A 13,890-nucleotide genomic window follows, 5' to 3' on the forward strand; every position below is an offset into this window, starting at 1 on the left:
TGTGTTGTGGGGCGAGATTGAATTGCCTTGAACTTTATTCACTGGAATGTAGATGATTCAGGGGAGATTTTACAGAGGTATACAAAATAATGAGGGGATTTCCCACACTGATCATTGAGCCTGGAATTCTACTCTGATCCTATTACCCTGGGCCAACTTATAGAAATTTCAAGTAGTAATCTGGATGATTATTTTTATAGATCTTTTTAAATTAGACTACACCTGTGACATCAACAGAACTTTCATCTTGGGCACAGCAATGTCAATAGTTCACAGGTAGGTCAATGCAGCAGTTGCTAATGCTTTGGGAAATGTTTTGTAATGCTAATGTCTTTGCAAATGTTCCAATTTGTATCCACTCAGATGGAATTTATGTTTCACCTGAGTGTCAAAGGATTGAAAATATCTGTGTTGATGTCCAACCCAAATGGACAAGTTGTGGATTCAATTGGCCTTTAATGGTGTGCCAGATTTAAAAGATGCACCAACAGCAAAATTGTCACTTACAGGAGACTTTGTTTAAAAACAAGTGACAGTCTTCAACAGGCATATGATTTTGGCAAAGACATGATGGAGATAAACTATTCTTTGGTGGTTAGGTTTTCAGGAGAAATTAGATCACCTTAGATCAAACATCATAATTCACAAACCTGATATTGTAATAATTGCCGTATGTTCTATTTTCAAATGTTTGCTCCTGATAATACACTTCAGTTTGCCTGATGATTGTCTCGTTACTCCAACACTGCTCTCAACATTTACTAGACCCGAGTCTCTGTGGTACTTTGTCTCAGCCTCTGTTAATGCATTCCCATCGCCACCGATCCACTGGATCTCCGGCTCAGGATTCCATCCACTGGATTTACACACAAGCTGGATTCCCGCTCCATGGTATCCCTTCATCTGAATCCGAGGTTCACTCCCCGAACCTTCAGTTAATGACAGATGGAGAAACAATAGTTATTCAGAAAAATGCAACATGAATTCATAAAACATAAATATTAAATCTGCTTGCAATCACGTTTATTGATTTCTAACCTTTTCTAGTTCATCAACTTAAGACATTAACTGTTTTTCTCTCTGCAGATGCTCTCTGATGAAGTACGTAAGTATTGGAAGCTGAATTCAGACAGGAAGTTTCAGGAATATAAAGAAAGCCAGAAAGAACACACACAAGGAATAAGGAGGGTGAAAAGTGGACATGAAATGCCATTGGCAATTAGAATTAAAGAAAATACCAAGGCATTTTTTATGTACATTAAAAGCAAAAGGGTAACAAAACTTTTTCACTTAGGATTAGATTATGGAAGATAGTGAAATCAGTCTGGGAAATCCTACTATGCCAGGACATTATGAAATAAAGAAGAAGGTGGCTTTAGGTCTTTCAAAGAGAAATAAAGTGGATAAATCCCCAGGGCCTGTGGGATCTATCTCCACAATAGGTCAACAACAGATGCAATCTCAATGGCTCTTCACGCGGCCTTAGACCACCTAGACAATACAAACACCTATGTCAGGATGCTGTTTATCGACTATACCTCAGCATTCAACACCAACATTCCCAAAATCCTGACTGAGAAGTTACAGAATCTGGGCCTCTGTACCTTTCTCTGCAATTGGAACCTCGACTTCCTAACTGGAAGACCACAATCTGTGTGGATTAGTGATAATATCTCCACCTCACTGACAATTAACACTGGCGCACCTCAGGGGTGTGTGCTTAGCCACTGCTCTACTCTCTCTATACCCATGACTGTGTGCCTGGGCATAGCTCAAATACCAACTATAAATTTGCTGATGATATAACCATTGTTGGTAGAATCTCAAATGCAGATGAGAGGGTTACAGGAGCGAGATATGCTAACTAGTGGAGTGGTGTCAGAGCAACAACCTTGTACTCAACGTCAGTACAACGAAAGAGCTGATTGCGGACTTCAGGAAGGGTAAGACGAAGGAATACACATTAATCCTCATAGAGGGATCAGAAATGGAGAGAGTGAGCAATTTCAAGTTTCTGGGTGTCAAGATCTCTGAGGATCTAACCTGGTCCCAACATATCGAGGCAGTTATAAAGAAGGCAAGACAGCGACTACACATCATTAGGAGTTTGAAGAGATCTGGTATGACAACAAAAACAATCAAAAACTTTGTAGATTTACCATGGAGAGCATTCTCACAGGCTGCATCGCTGTCTGGTATGGGGGGTTACTGACAGGACAGAAAGAAGCTGCAGAAGGTTGTAAATTTCATTGGCTCCATCTTGGGTACCAGTCTACAAAGTACCCAGGAAGTACATCTTCAAGGAGCGGTGTCTCAGAAGGGCAGCATCCATTATTAAGGAGCTCCAGCACCCAGGGCATGCCCTTTTCTCACTGTTACCATCAGACAGGAGGTACAGAAGCCTGAAGGCACACACTCAGTGATTTAGGAACAGCTTCTTCCCCTCTGCCATCGGATTCCTAAATGGACATTGAATCCATGAATACTAGCTCACTTTTTTAATATATATTATTTCTGTATTTGCATGATTTTTAATCTATTCAATACAGTATAGGTATATTGTAATTGATTTATTTTTTTCCCTCTTCTTCTATATTATGTATTACATTGAACTGCTGCTGTTCAGTTAACAAATTTCACGACACATGGCGATAATAGATGGGTTACACTTGAACTACAAGGGGACCAATATCCTTTCAGGGAGGTTTGTTATTGCTATTGGGGAGGCTTTAAACTAGATTTGCAGGGGGATGGGAACCAGAGTGCCAGAGCTGACAGTGGGGCTCGGGTGAAAATAAATGATGTTAAAAGTTCAAGCAAAATCGCAAACAGAAAGGTTGTGAGTGGTGGTGAAAATCTTCTAAGGTGTATATATTTCAATGCTAGGAGTATTGCGGGGAAGGTGGATGAGTTGAGGGCATGGATTGACACGTGGAATTATGACGTTATAGCAATTAGTGAAACTTGGCTACAGGAGGGGCAGGACTGGCAGCTTAATATTCCAGGGTTCCAATGTTTCAGATGTGATCGAGGCAGAGGAATGAAAGGTGGGGGAGTGGCATTGCTTGTCAGGGAAAATGTTACAGCAGTGGTCAGGAAGGACTGATTAGAGTGCTTGTCTACTGAGTCCTTATGGGTGGAGCTGAGAAACAGGAAAGGTATGGCCACATTAGTGGGGTTGTATTATAGACCACCCAATAGTCAGTGAGAATTGGAGGAGCAAATCTGCAGAGAGATAGCAGGAAACTGCAGGAAACATAAAGTTGTGGTAGTAGGGGATTTTAATTTTCCACATATTGATTGGGACTCCCATACTGTTAGGGGTCTAGATGGGTTAGAGTTTGTAAAATGTGTTCAGGAAAGTTTTCTAAATCAATATATAGAGGTACCAACTAGAGGGGATGCAATATTAGATCTCCTGTTAGGAAACGAGTTAGGACAAGTGACAGAAGTGTGTGTAGGGGAGCACTTGGGTTCCAGTGATCATAACACCATTAGTTTCAACTTGATCATGGATAAAGATAGATCTGGTTCTAGGGTTGAGGTTCTACACTGGAAGGCGGCCAAATTTGAAGAAATGAGATAGGATCCAAAAAGCGTGGATTGGGACAGGTTGTTCTCTGGCAAGGATGTGATCGGTAGGTGGGAGGTCTTCAAAGGAGAAACTTTGAGAGTGCAGAGCTTGTATGTTCCTGTCAGGATTAAAGGCAAAGTGAATAGGAAAAAGGAGCCTTGGTTCTCAAGGGATATTGCAACTCTGATAAAGAAGAAGAGAGAGTTCTATGATATGTATAGGAAACAGGGGGTAAATCAGGTGCTTGAGGAGTATAAAAAGTGCAAGAAAATACTTAAGAGGAAATCAGGAGGGCTAAAAGAAGACATGAGGTTGCCTTGGCAGTCAAAGTGAAGGATAATCCAAAGAGCTTTTACAGGTATATTAAGAGTAAAAGGATTGTAAGGGATAAAATTGGTCCTCTTGAAGATTGGGGTGGTCGGCTATGTGCGGAACCAAAAGAAATGGGGGAGATCTTAAATGGGTTTTTTGTGTCTGTATTTACTAAGGAAACTGGCATGAAGTCTATGGAATTAAGGGAAACAAGTAGTGAGATCATGGAAACTGTACAGATTGAAAAGTAGGAGGTGCGTGCTATCTTGCGGCAAATTAAAGTGGATAAATTCCCAGGACCTGACAGGGTATTCCCTCAGACCTTGAAGGAGACTAGTGTCGAAATTGCGGGGGCCTTGGCAGATATATTTTAAATGTCGGTGTCAATGGGTGAAGTGCCAGAGGATTGGAGAATGGCTCATGTTGTTCCATTGTTTAAAAAGGGATCGAAAAGTAATCTGGGAAATTATAGGCCGGAGTTTGACATCGGTAGTGGGTAAGGGAGTACTAAGAGATAGAATCTACATGCATTTAGATAGGCAAACAACAGGAATTCTGCAGATGCTGGAAATTCAAGCAACATACATCAAAGTTGCTGGTGAACGCAGCAGGCCAAGCAGCATCTATAGGAAGAGGTGCAGTCGACGTTTCAGGCCGAGACCCTTCGTCAGGACTAACTGAAGGAAGAGTGAGTAAGGGATTTGAAAGCTGGAGGGGGAGGGGGAGATGCAAAATGATAGGAGAAGACAGGAGGGGGAGGGATAGAGCCGAGAGCTGGACAGGTGATTGGCAAAAGGGATATGAGAGGATCATGGGACAGGAGGTCCAGGAAGAAAGACAAGGGGGGGCTGACCCAGAGGATGGGCAAGAGGTATATTCAGAGGGACAGAGGGAGAAAAAGGAGAGTGAGAGAAAGAATGTGTGCATAAAAATGAGTAACAGATGGGGTACGAGGGGGAGGTGGGGCCTTAGCGGAAGTTAGAGAAGTCGATGTTCATGCCATCAGGTTGGAGGCTACCCAGACGGAATATAGGGTGTTGATCCTCCAACCTGAGTGTGGCTTCATCTTTACAGTAGAGGAGGCCATGGATAGACATGTCAGAATGGGAATGGGATGTGGAATTAAAATGTGTGGCCACTGGGAGATCCTGCTTTCTCTGGCGGACAGAGCATAGATGTTCAGCAAAGCGGTCTCCCAGTCTGCGTCGGGTCTCACCAATATATAAAAGGCCACATCGGGAGCACCGGACGCAGTATATCACCCCAGTCGACTCACAAGTGAAGTGATGCCTCACCTGGAAGGACTGTTTGGGGCCCTGAATGGTGGTAAGGGAGGAAGTGTAAGGGCATGTGTAGCACTTGTTCCGCTTACACGGATAAGTGCCAGGAGGGAGATCAGTGGGGAGGGATGGGGGGGGGACAAATGGACAAGGGAGTTGTGTAGGGAGCGATCCCTGCGGAATGCAGAGAGAGGGGGGGAGGGAAAGATGTGCTTAGTGGTGGGATCCCGTTGGAGGTGGCGGAAGTTACGGAGAATAATATGTTGGACCCGGAGGCTGGTGGGGTGGTAGGTGAGGACCAGGGGAACCCTATTCCTAGTGGGGTGGTGGGAGGATGGAGTGAGAGAGAATGTACGTGAAATGGGGGAGATGCGTTTAAGAGCAGAGTTGATAGTGGAGGAAGGGAAGCCCCTTTCTTTAAAAAATGAAGACATCTCCCTCATCCTAGAAATGAAAAGCCTCATCCTGAGAGCAGATGCGGCGGAGACGGAGGAATTGCGAGAAGGGGATGGCGTTTTTGCAAGAGACAGGGTGAGAAGAGGAATAGTCCAGATAGCTGTGAGAGTCAGTAGGCTTATAGTAGACATCAGTGGATAAGCTGTCTCCAGAGACAGAGACAGAAAGATCTAGAAAGGGGAGGGAGGTGTCGGAAATGGACCAGGTAAACTTGAGGGCAGGGTGAAAGTTGGAGGCAAAGTTAATAAAGTCAACGAGTTCTGCATGCGTGCAGGAAGCAGCGCCAATGCAGTCGTCGATGTAGCGAAGGAAAAGTGGGGGACAGATACCAGAATAGGCACGGAACATAGATTGTTCCACAAAGCCAACAAAAAGGCAGGCATAGCTAGGACCCATACGGGTGCCCATAGCTACACCTTTAGTTTGGAGGAAATGGGAGGAGCAAAAGGAGAAATTATTAAGAGTAAGGACTAATTCCGCTAGACGGAGTAGAGTGGTGGTAGAGGGGAACTGATTAGGTCTGGAATCCAAAAAGAAGCGTAGAGCTTTGAGACCTTCCTGATGGGGGATGGAAGTATATAAGGACTGGACATCCATGGTGAAAATAAAGCGGTGGGGGCCAGGGAACTTAAAATCATCCTCATATTCAGAGGGTCTGAATATACCTCTTGCCCATCCTCTGGGTCACCCCCCCCCTTGTCTTTCTTCCCGGACCTCCTGTCCCATGATCCTCTCGTATCCCCTTTTGCCTATCACCTGTCCAGCTCTCGGCTCTATCCCTCCCCCTCCTGTCTTCTCCTATCATTTTGCATCTCCCCCTCCCCCTCCAGCTTTCAAATCCCTTACTCACTCTTCCTTCAGTTAGTCCTGACGAAGGGTCTCGGCCTGAAATGTCGACTGCACCTCTTCCTATAGATGCTGCTTGGCCTGCTGCGTTCACCAGCAACTTTGATGTATGTTGCTTGCATTTAGATAGGGACTTATTAGGGACAGTCAACATGGCTTTGTGCGTGGTAGGTCATGTTTGACCAATCTATTGGAGTTTTTCAAGGAGGTTACCAGGAAAGTGGATGAAGGGAAGGCAGTGGATGTTGTCTACATGGACTTCAGTAAGGCCTTTGACAAGGTCCCGCATGGGAGGTTAGTTAGGAAAATTCAGTCGCTAGGTATACATGGAGAGGTGGTAAATTGGATTAGACATTAGCTCAATGGAAGAAGCCAAAGAGTGATAGTAGAGGATTGCTTCTCAGAGTGGAGGCCTGTGACTAGTTGTGTGCCACAGGGATCATTGCTGGGTCCGTTGTAATTTGTCATCTATATCAATGATCTGGATGATAATGTGGTAAACTGGATCAGCAAATTTGCTGATGATACAAAGATTGGAGGTGTAGTGGACAGTGAGGAAGGTTTTCCAAGCTTGCAGAGGGATTTGGACCAGCTGGAAAAATGGGCTGAAAAATGGCAAATGGAGTTTAATGCAGACAAGTGTGAGGTATTGCACTTTGGAAGGACAAACCAAGGTAGAACATACAGGGTTAATGGTAAGGCACTGAGGAGTGCAGCAGAACAGAGGGATCAGGGAATACAGATACAAAATTCCCTAAAAGTGGCGTCACAGGTAGATAGGGTTGTAAAGAGAGCTTTTGGTACATTGGCCTTTATTAAACGAAGTATTGAGTATAAGAGCTGGAATGTTATGATGAGGTTGTATAAGGCATTGGTGAGGCCGAATCTGGAGTATTGTGTTCAGTTTTCGTCACCAAATTGCAGGAAGGATGTTAATAAGGTTGAAAGAGTGCAGAGAAGGTTTACAAGGATGTTGCCGGGACTTGAGAAACTCAGTTACAGAGCAAGGTTGAATAGGTTAGGACTTTATTCCCTGGAGCGTAGAAGAATGAGGGGAGACTTGATAGAGGTATATAAAATTATGATGGGTATAGATAGAGTGAATGAGAGCAGGCTTTTTCCACTGAGGCAAGGGGAGAAAAAAACCGGAGGACATGAGTTAAGGGTGAGGAGGGAAAAGTTTAAAGGGGGGGCTTCTTCACACAGAGAGTGGTAGGAGTATGGAATGAGCTGCCAGATGAGGTGGTAAATGCGGGTTCTTTTTTAACATTTAAGAATAAATTGGACAGATACATGGATGGGAGGTGTATGGAGGGATATGGACCGTGTGCAGGTCAGTGCGACTAGGCAGAAAATGGTTTGGCACAGCCAAGAAGGGCCAAAAGGCCTGTTTCTGTGCTGTAGTTTTTCTATGGTTTATAATAATAAACCTGATTCTGTTTCTGATCTATACAAAGTTCAAAGTACATTTTATTGTCAGAGTACATAAATAAGCCCTGAGATTCATTTTCCTTTGGACATACTCAGCAAACCTACAGAATTGTAGCTGTAACAGGATCAATGAAAAATCCAGTAGAGTGCAGAAGACAACAAACTGCAAATGTAAAATTATATAAATAGCAATAAATAATATAACATTACAAAAACAATCAAAGGAAAGATCATTGGTTGTGGGGGCATCTCAATGGATGGGCAAGTGAGTGTAGTTATCCCCTTTTGTTCAAGAGTCTGATGGTTGAGGGCTCGTAACTGTTCTTGAACCTGGTGGTGTGAGTCCTGAGGTTCTTGTACCTTCTGCCTGATGGCAGCAGTGAGAAAAGAGCCTGGCCTGGGCGGTGAGGGTCTCTGATGATGGATGCTGCTGTAAAATGAAGGTGTTTTATGTCGGTGCACTCAATGGTTAGGAGGGCTTTACCCGTGATATACTGGGTGAAATCCACTACCTTTTGCAGGATTTTCTGTTCAAAGGCATTGGTGTTCCCACATCAGGCCGTGTTGCTGTCAGTCAATACACTTTCTGCCACACAACTATAGACTTTCGTCAACATTTTTGATGTATTCTATTCAATATATGTAATTGATTTAGTTGTTTATTTATTATGATATTTTAATTACTTTTTTCTTTCTCTCTGCTAGATTATGTATTGTTGCTGCTGCTGAGTTAACAAATTTCACGTCACGTGCCAGTGATAATAAACCTGATTCTGATTCTGATTCTGATGTCATGCTGAATCTCTGCAGGCTCCTGAGGAACTAGAGGCACTGCCATACTTTCTCCACAATTACACTGACATGCTGGGTCCAGGACAGGTCCTCCGGAATAGTAACACCCAGGAATTTAAAGTTGCTAACCCTCTCACCTCTGACCCACCAATGCTTTCCCTCTTCTGAATCCCTTGGTCTTGCTGATGTTGAGTGAGAGATTGTTGTTATTAGATTAGATTAGATTCAACTGTATTGTCATTATGCCCAGTACTGATACAAAGCCAATGAAACGCAGATTGCAACTAACCAGAAATGCGAAGAATATTGTTATTTAGAAGATAACTGCAAATAAAAAGTAAGTGCTACAGCACACAAATATAAAAGTACTGGGTACAATATGGGTGCAATACTGCTTAGCGCTGTGTTGAGAGGTTCAGCAGGGTCACAGCCTCAGGGAAGAAGATCTTCCTGTGCCTACTGGTGTGGGAGCGGAGGCTCCTGTAGTGCCTACCGGATGGGAGGAGAGTAAAAAGTCCATGGTTCAGGTGAGATGCATCGTTGATCATGCTTTTCGCCCTGCCCTGGCAGCGTTTATGGTAGATGTTCACAATGGTGAGCAATTGGGTGCTGATAATCCGCTGGGCAGTTTTCACCACACGCTTCTGCCGTCCAATACGGGACAATTGCCATACCACTCTGAGATGCAGTTGGTGAGTATGCTCTCAATGGTACAGTTGTATCCTGGGACAGAGGTGAGCTTTCTTGAAGCTCCGCAGGAAATAAAGGTGCTGTTGCACCTTTTTGATCAGGATGGAGGCGTTCAACAACCAGGTGAGATCCTCGGAAATGTGGACACCAAGGAATTTGAAGCTTGATACGCACTCCACTGCAGCTCAGTTGATGTAGATGGGGACGTGAGTGTGGCTCCTAGCATGCCTGAAGTCCGTAATGATCTCCTTGGTCTTCTGGGTGTTAAGGGCCAGGTGCTGGACCTCGTCCCTGTAGGCTGTCTTGTCATCCCTTCTGATCAGGCCAACCACTGTGGTGTCATCTGCGAACTTGATTATGGAGTTGGAATCATGCACAGGAATGCAGTCATCGGTAAAAAGGGAGTTCAGAAGAGGGCTCAGCACACAGCCTTGAGGCAAGCCAGTGTTCAGGGTGAGACTGGAGGAGGAGAGGTTGTCTAACTTAACTGATTGGGGTCTGTTAGTCAGAAAGTCCAAGGTCCAACTGCAGAGGGATGAGCTGATACCAGGCTGGCGAAGTTTGACGATCAGCTTGGAGGGGGATCGCAGTACTGAACGCTGAACTAAAGTCAATGAACAGCATTCTGATCTAAGAGTTGGGGCTGTCCAGGTGGGTCAGGGCAGAGTGAAGTGCCGTGGAGATGGCGTCCTCTGTTGACCTGTTGGTGCGATAGGCAATTTGATGGGGGTCCAGGGTAGTGAGCAGACAGGATTTCAGATGTGATAGAACCAGTCTCTCAAAGCACTTTGCAATGATGGGGGTGAGTGCAACTGGGCGGAAGTCATTCAGGCCCGTGGCAGTGGAATGCTTCGGTACTGGCACGATGGTGGCGATCTTGAAGCTTGTGGGGACAACTGCCTAGGCCAGGGACAGATTGAAAATGTCCGTGAAGACCCCGGCCAACTGCCCTGCACAGACTCTGAGCACACGGCCAGGTATCCCATCCGGACCAGCTGCCTCCTGCTCAGGGTGGCACAGACATTGAAGGTGGAAAGTGAGAGAGGCAGTTCACCAGGTGGGAGATCCACTTTGAGGGTGACCTCCTCGTTCTCTCGGTCAAAGCAAGCGTAGAAGTAATTGAGCTCATCAGGGAGGGAAGCAGAGCTGGAAGGGGGCACAGTACCAGGTGGTCTGAAGTCTGTAATGACCTGTGTGCCATGCCACATGCACCGGGGGTCCGAGGAGTTGAAATGCTCCTCGATTCTCTGTTTGTATATGTGTTTAGCCTGAGAGATTCCCCTCCTCAGGTTGGCCCTGGCTGAGCTGAAGCCTCCCGGTCTCCAGACCTGACGGCTGAATCTCTGGCTTTGAGCAGGAGGCGAACCTCTCTGTTCATCCATGGTTTCTGATTGGCGAAAACTTTTATTTGTTTTTGTGATGTCACTCTATCTACACACTTGTTGATGTGCTCAAGGACAGAGTTGTTATATAAGTCAATGTTAATCTGAGAGTCTGTGGTGGCATGGGCAGCAAACGCACTCCAGTCTGTGTGCTGGAATTGGTGCTGAAGAGCAGAGTCAGCCCCCTCCAGCCAGATCTCAATAGTCTTCATAGTGGGTTTCACACGTTTAATGACCAGTCTATACTTGGGAAGTAGAAAGAATGAAAGATGGTCGGACTGTCCCAAGGTGGGGTGTCATGACACCACTCAGCTAAATTTTCAATTTCCCTCTGTATGCTGATTCATCACAACCAGTAACAAAGAGCCAAGAGAGGAAAATTCTAGGATTTTCTGGGATTCCTGGCATTTTGACAAAACTCTGTGCTTTGTTTTGCCCTCGGAAGACAGGGAGTAATGGTGGAATGCTGGAGAATTGGAGATAGTGAAAGTTGTTCAAGAACGAATAATCTAGGAGTGATAGCCCATGGATATAACATCAGTGATGGAGAAGCTATTGGAGAGTATTCTCTGGGACTGGATTTGCTCGCATTTGGATGGCTTTGTGTGGAGTAGTGTATGTTCTGCAAATTTAATTGAGGTTTTTGAGGAGGTGAAGAAGGTGATTTATAACAGTGGAGCAGTGGATGTTGACTACATGGGCTTCAGTAAGGAAACTGAACGGCCTCTCATGGTAGGTTGATCACGACGATTAAGATTGAGGTGAATGTGAAGGGTGAGTGCCGGCTGCCTGTCTTTTAGTCGCTCACTGCCGGACAGGGAAAAGCCGGTCGCTTTGCCTGGAGAGTGTTACCCAAGTCTTCTGAGTTTCGGATGTGGACTTGGACTAGACTTCTTTTTTCTGTCCTATAGCTTTTTTAATATTCTGTGTTTTTTGCCTGATCTTGCTCAGTTTTTTTTTTGCAGGGAGAGGGATTTGAGGGTCAATGTGCCTGTTCCCATTTTGTTCTTTTTTGTGTGGGAGGAGGGATTTGGAGTTTGATGTGCTTGTTCTGTGTTTGTTTGCTTCTTTTGTGTGGGGAGGGGGGGATTTGAGGTTTGAAAATCATGTCATCTTTCTTTTCTTTCATGTCTTCATGTCTAATTGGAGAAGAAGAATTTCAGAGTTGTGAACTGATAATAAATGAACCTTTGAACATTCTGAGATGCACAGGATCCATGGTGAATTGTACACACAGTACATATACAACATATGAATGACTGAGACAAAGTTGTAGGTAGGTCGGTTGGCAACTTTGCAGACAATGCAAATATTGGTTGAATTGAATTGTGGATAGTGAAGAAAGTTGTCAAAGGATACAGTAGGACACAGATCATTTGGAGATCTGAGCAGACAAATGGCGAATAGAGTTTCATCTGAACAAGTGAGATGTTGCACTTCAGAATGTCAAGTGTAAGTGGAAAGGTTACAGTTATTGGCATTGATGTACAGAGGAATTTTGGGTCCAGGTCCAATCATCCTGATTGTGGCAATGCAAATAGATTGTGTGGCAAAAAAAAGATGTGTTATGAAATGCCTGCCTTCATCACTAGTGGCATACAGTACAGGAGTCAGGAAATCATGATACAGCTCTATAAAACTTAATAAGATCTGTACTTGATTATAGCTGTGTGGCTTATGGATCAGCTTCATCTATAAATTTAAAATGTTTGGATGTGATACAAGCACAGGCTTTAAGATTATGTTGTGGTGTGATAATTTCAGCTCTACTGGTTGAAATGGGACAATTACCCTAACAGTTGCGGAGGTTGAAGTTGTTAACAAACCGGATTAATTTGAGGGGGCAGTATAATGATCATCCTGTTAAAAGTGTGCTGGAAGACTGTTGGGAACATCACAAGAAGTGTGTTTTTAGTTTTGGGTGGCTGGATTCTTGTCACTCAAGGAATAGGTCTGCTGTATTACACAATACGTCCCACTGTAGCTTTCTTGGTAACCCCGCCTTGAATTTTTCCAATGGCTTTATGAGGTTGCATAACACCTTTACAGAATACGCAAAACTGGTGGATTGATGGGAGAAGGGGTTAAAACGAGAAGGGAAGGAATTAAATTGACTTGACAGAATTGCGCATACTATGCTTAATTCTTCGTTGTATCTTGTTGGAAAACATCACTCTGGGATGTGCAGGTTTTATCATTATATAGAACATAGAACAGTACAGCACAGTACAGGCCCTTCGGCCCACAATGTTGTGCCAACCCTTAAACCCTGCCTCCCATACAACCCCCCACCTTAAATTTCTCCACATAGTAGAAAGTCCAGTAGTCTCTTAAATTTCACTAGTGTATCTACCTCCACCACTGACTCAGGCAGAGCATTCCACGCACCAACCACTCTCTGAGTAAAAACCCTTCCTCTAATATCCCCCTTGAACTTCCCACCCCTTACCTTAAAGCCATGTCCTCTTGTATTGAGCAGTGGTGCCCTGGGGAAGAGGCACTGGCTGTCCACTATATCTATTCCTCTTAATATCTTGTATACCTCTATCATGTTTCCTCTCATTCTCCTTCTCTCCAGAGAGTAAAGCCCTAGCTCCCTTAATCTCTGATCATAATGCATACTCTCTAAACCAGGCAGCATCCTGGTAAATCTTCTCTGTACCCTTTCCAATGCTTCCACATCCTTCCTATAATGAGGTGACCAGAACTGGACACAGTGCTCCAACTGTGGCCTAACCAGAGTTTTATAGAGCTGCATCATTACCCCGCGACTCTTAAACTCTATCCCTCGACTTATGAAAGCTAACACTCCATAAGCTTTCTTAACTATCCTCACAAGGCAACTTTCAGGGATCTCTGTACATGTACCCCCAGATCCCTCTGCTCCTCCACACTTCCAAGTATTTTGGAATTTACTTTGTACTCTGCCTTGGAGTTTGTCCTTCCAAAGTGTACCACCTCACACTTCTCCGGGTTGAACTCCATCTGCCACTTCTCAGCCCACTTCTGCATCTTATCAATGTCTCTCTGCAATCTGTGACAATCCTCTACACTATCCACAACACCACCAACTTTTGTATCATCTGCAAACTTGCTAACCCACCCTTCTACCCCCACATACAGGTCA

The 13,890-nt window shown here is 44.5% G+C and overlaps 1 protein-coding gene across 1 annotated transcript in view; it reads right to left on the reverse strand.

Annotated features, from left to right (window-relative positions):
* LOC134346581 (butyrophilin subfamily 1 member A1-like) overlaps positions 1 to 13,890 on the reverse strand; it is a 114,549-nt gene that overhangs the window by 42,187 nt on the left and 58,472 nt on the right. Inside the window, exon 4 of the mRNA XM_063048013.1 lies at positions 651 to 929. Coding sequence (XP_062904083.1) covers positions 651 to 929 — 279 coding nt within the window. The remainder of the gene's footprint in view (positions 1 to 650; positions 930 to 13,890) is intronic.

The sequence above is a fragment of the Mobula hypostoma genome, chromosome 5 (genome assembly GCF_963921235.1).
Source record: "Mobula hypostoma chromosome 5, sMobHyp1.1, whole genome shotgun sequence".
NCBI lineage: Eukaryota > Metazoa > Chordata > Chondrichthyes > Myliobatiformes > Myliobatidae > Mobula > Mobula hypostoma.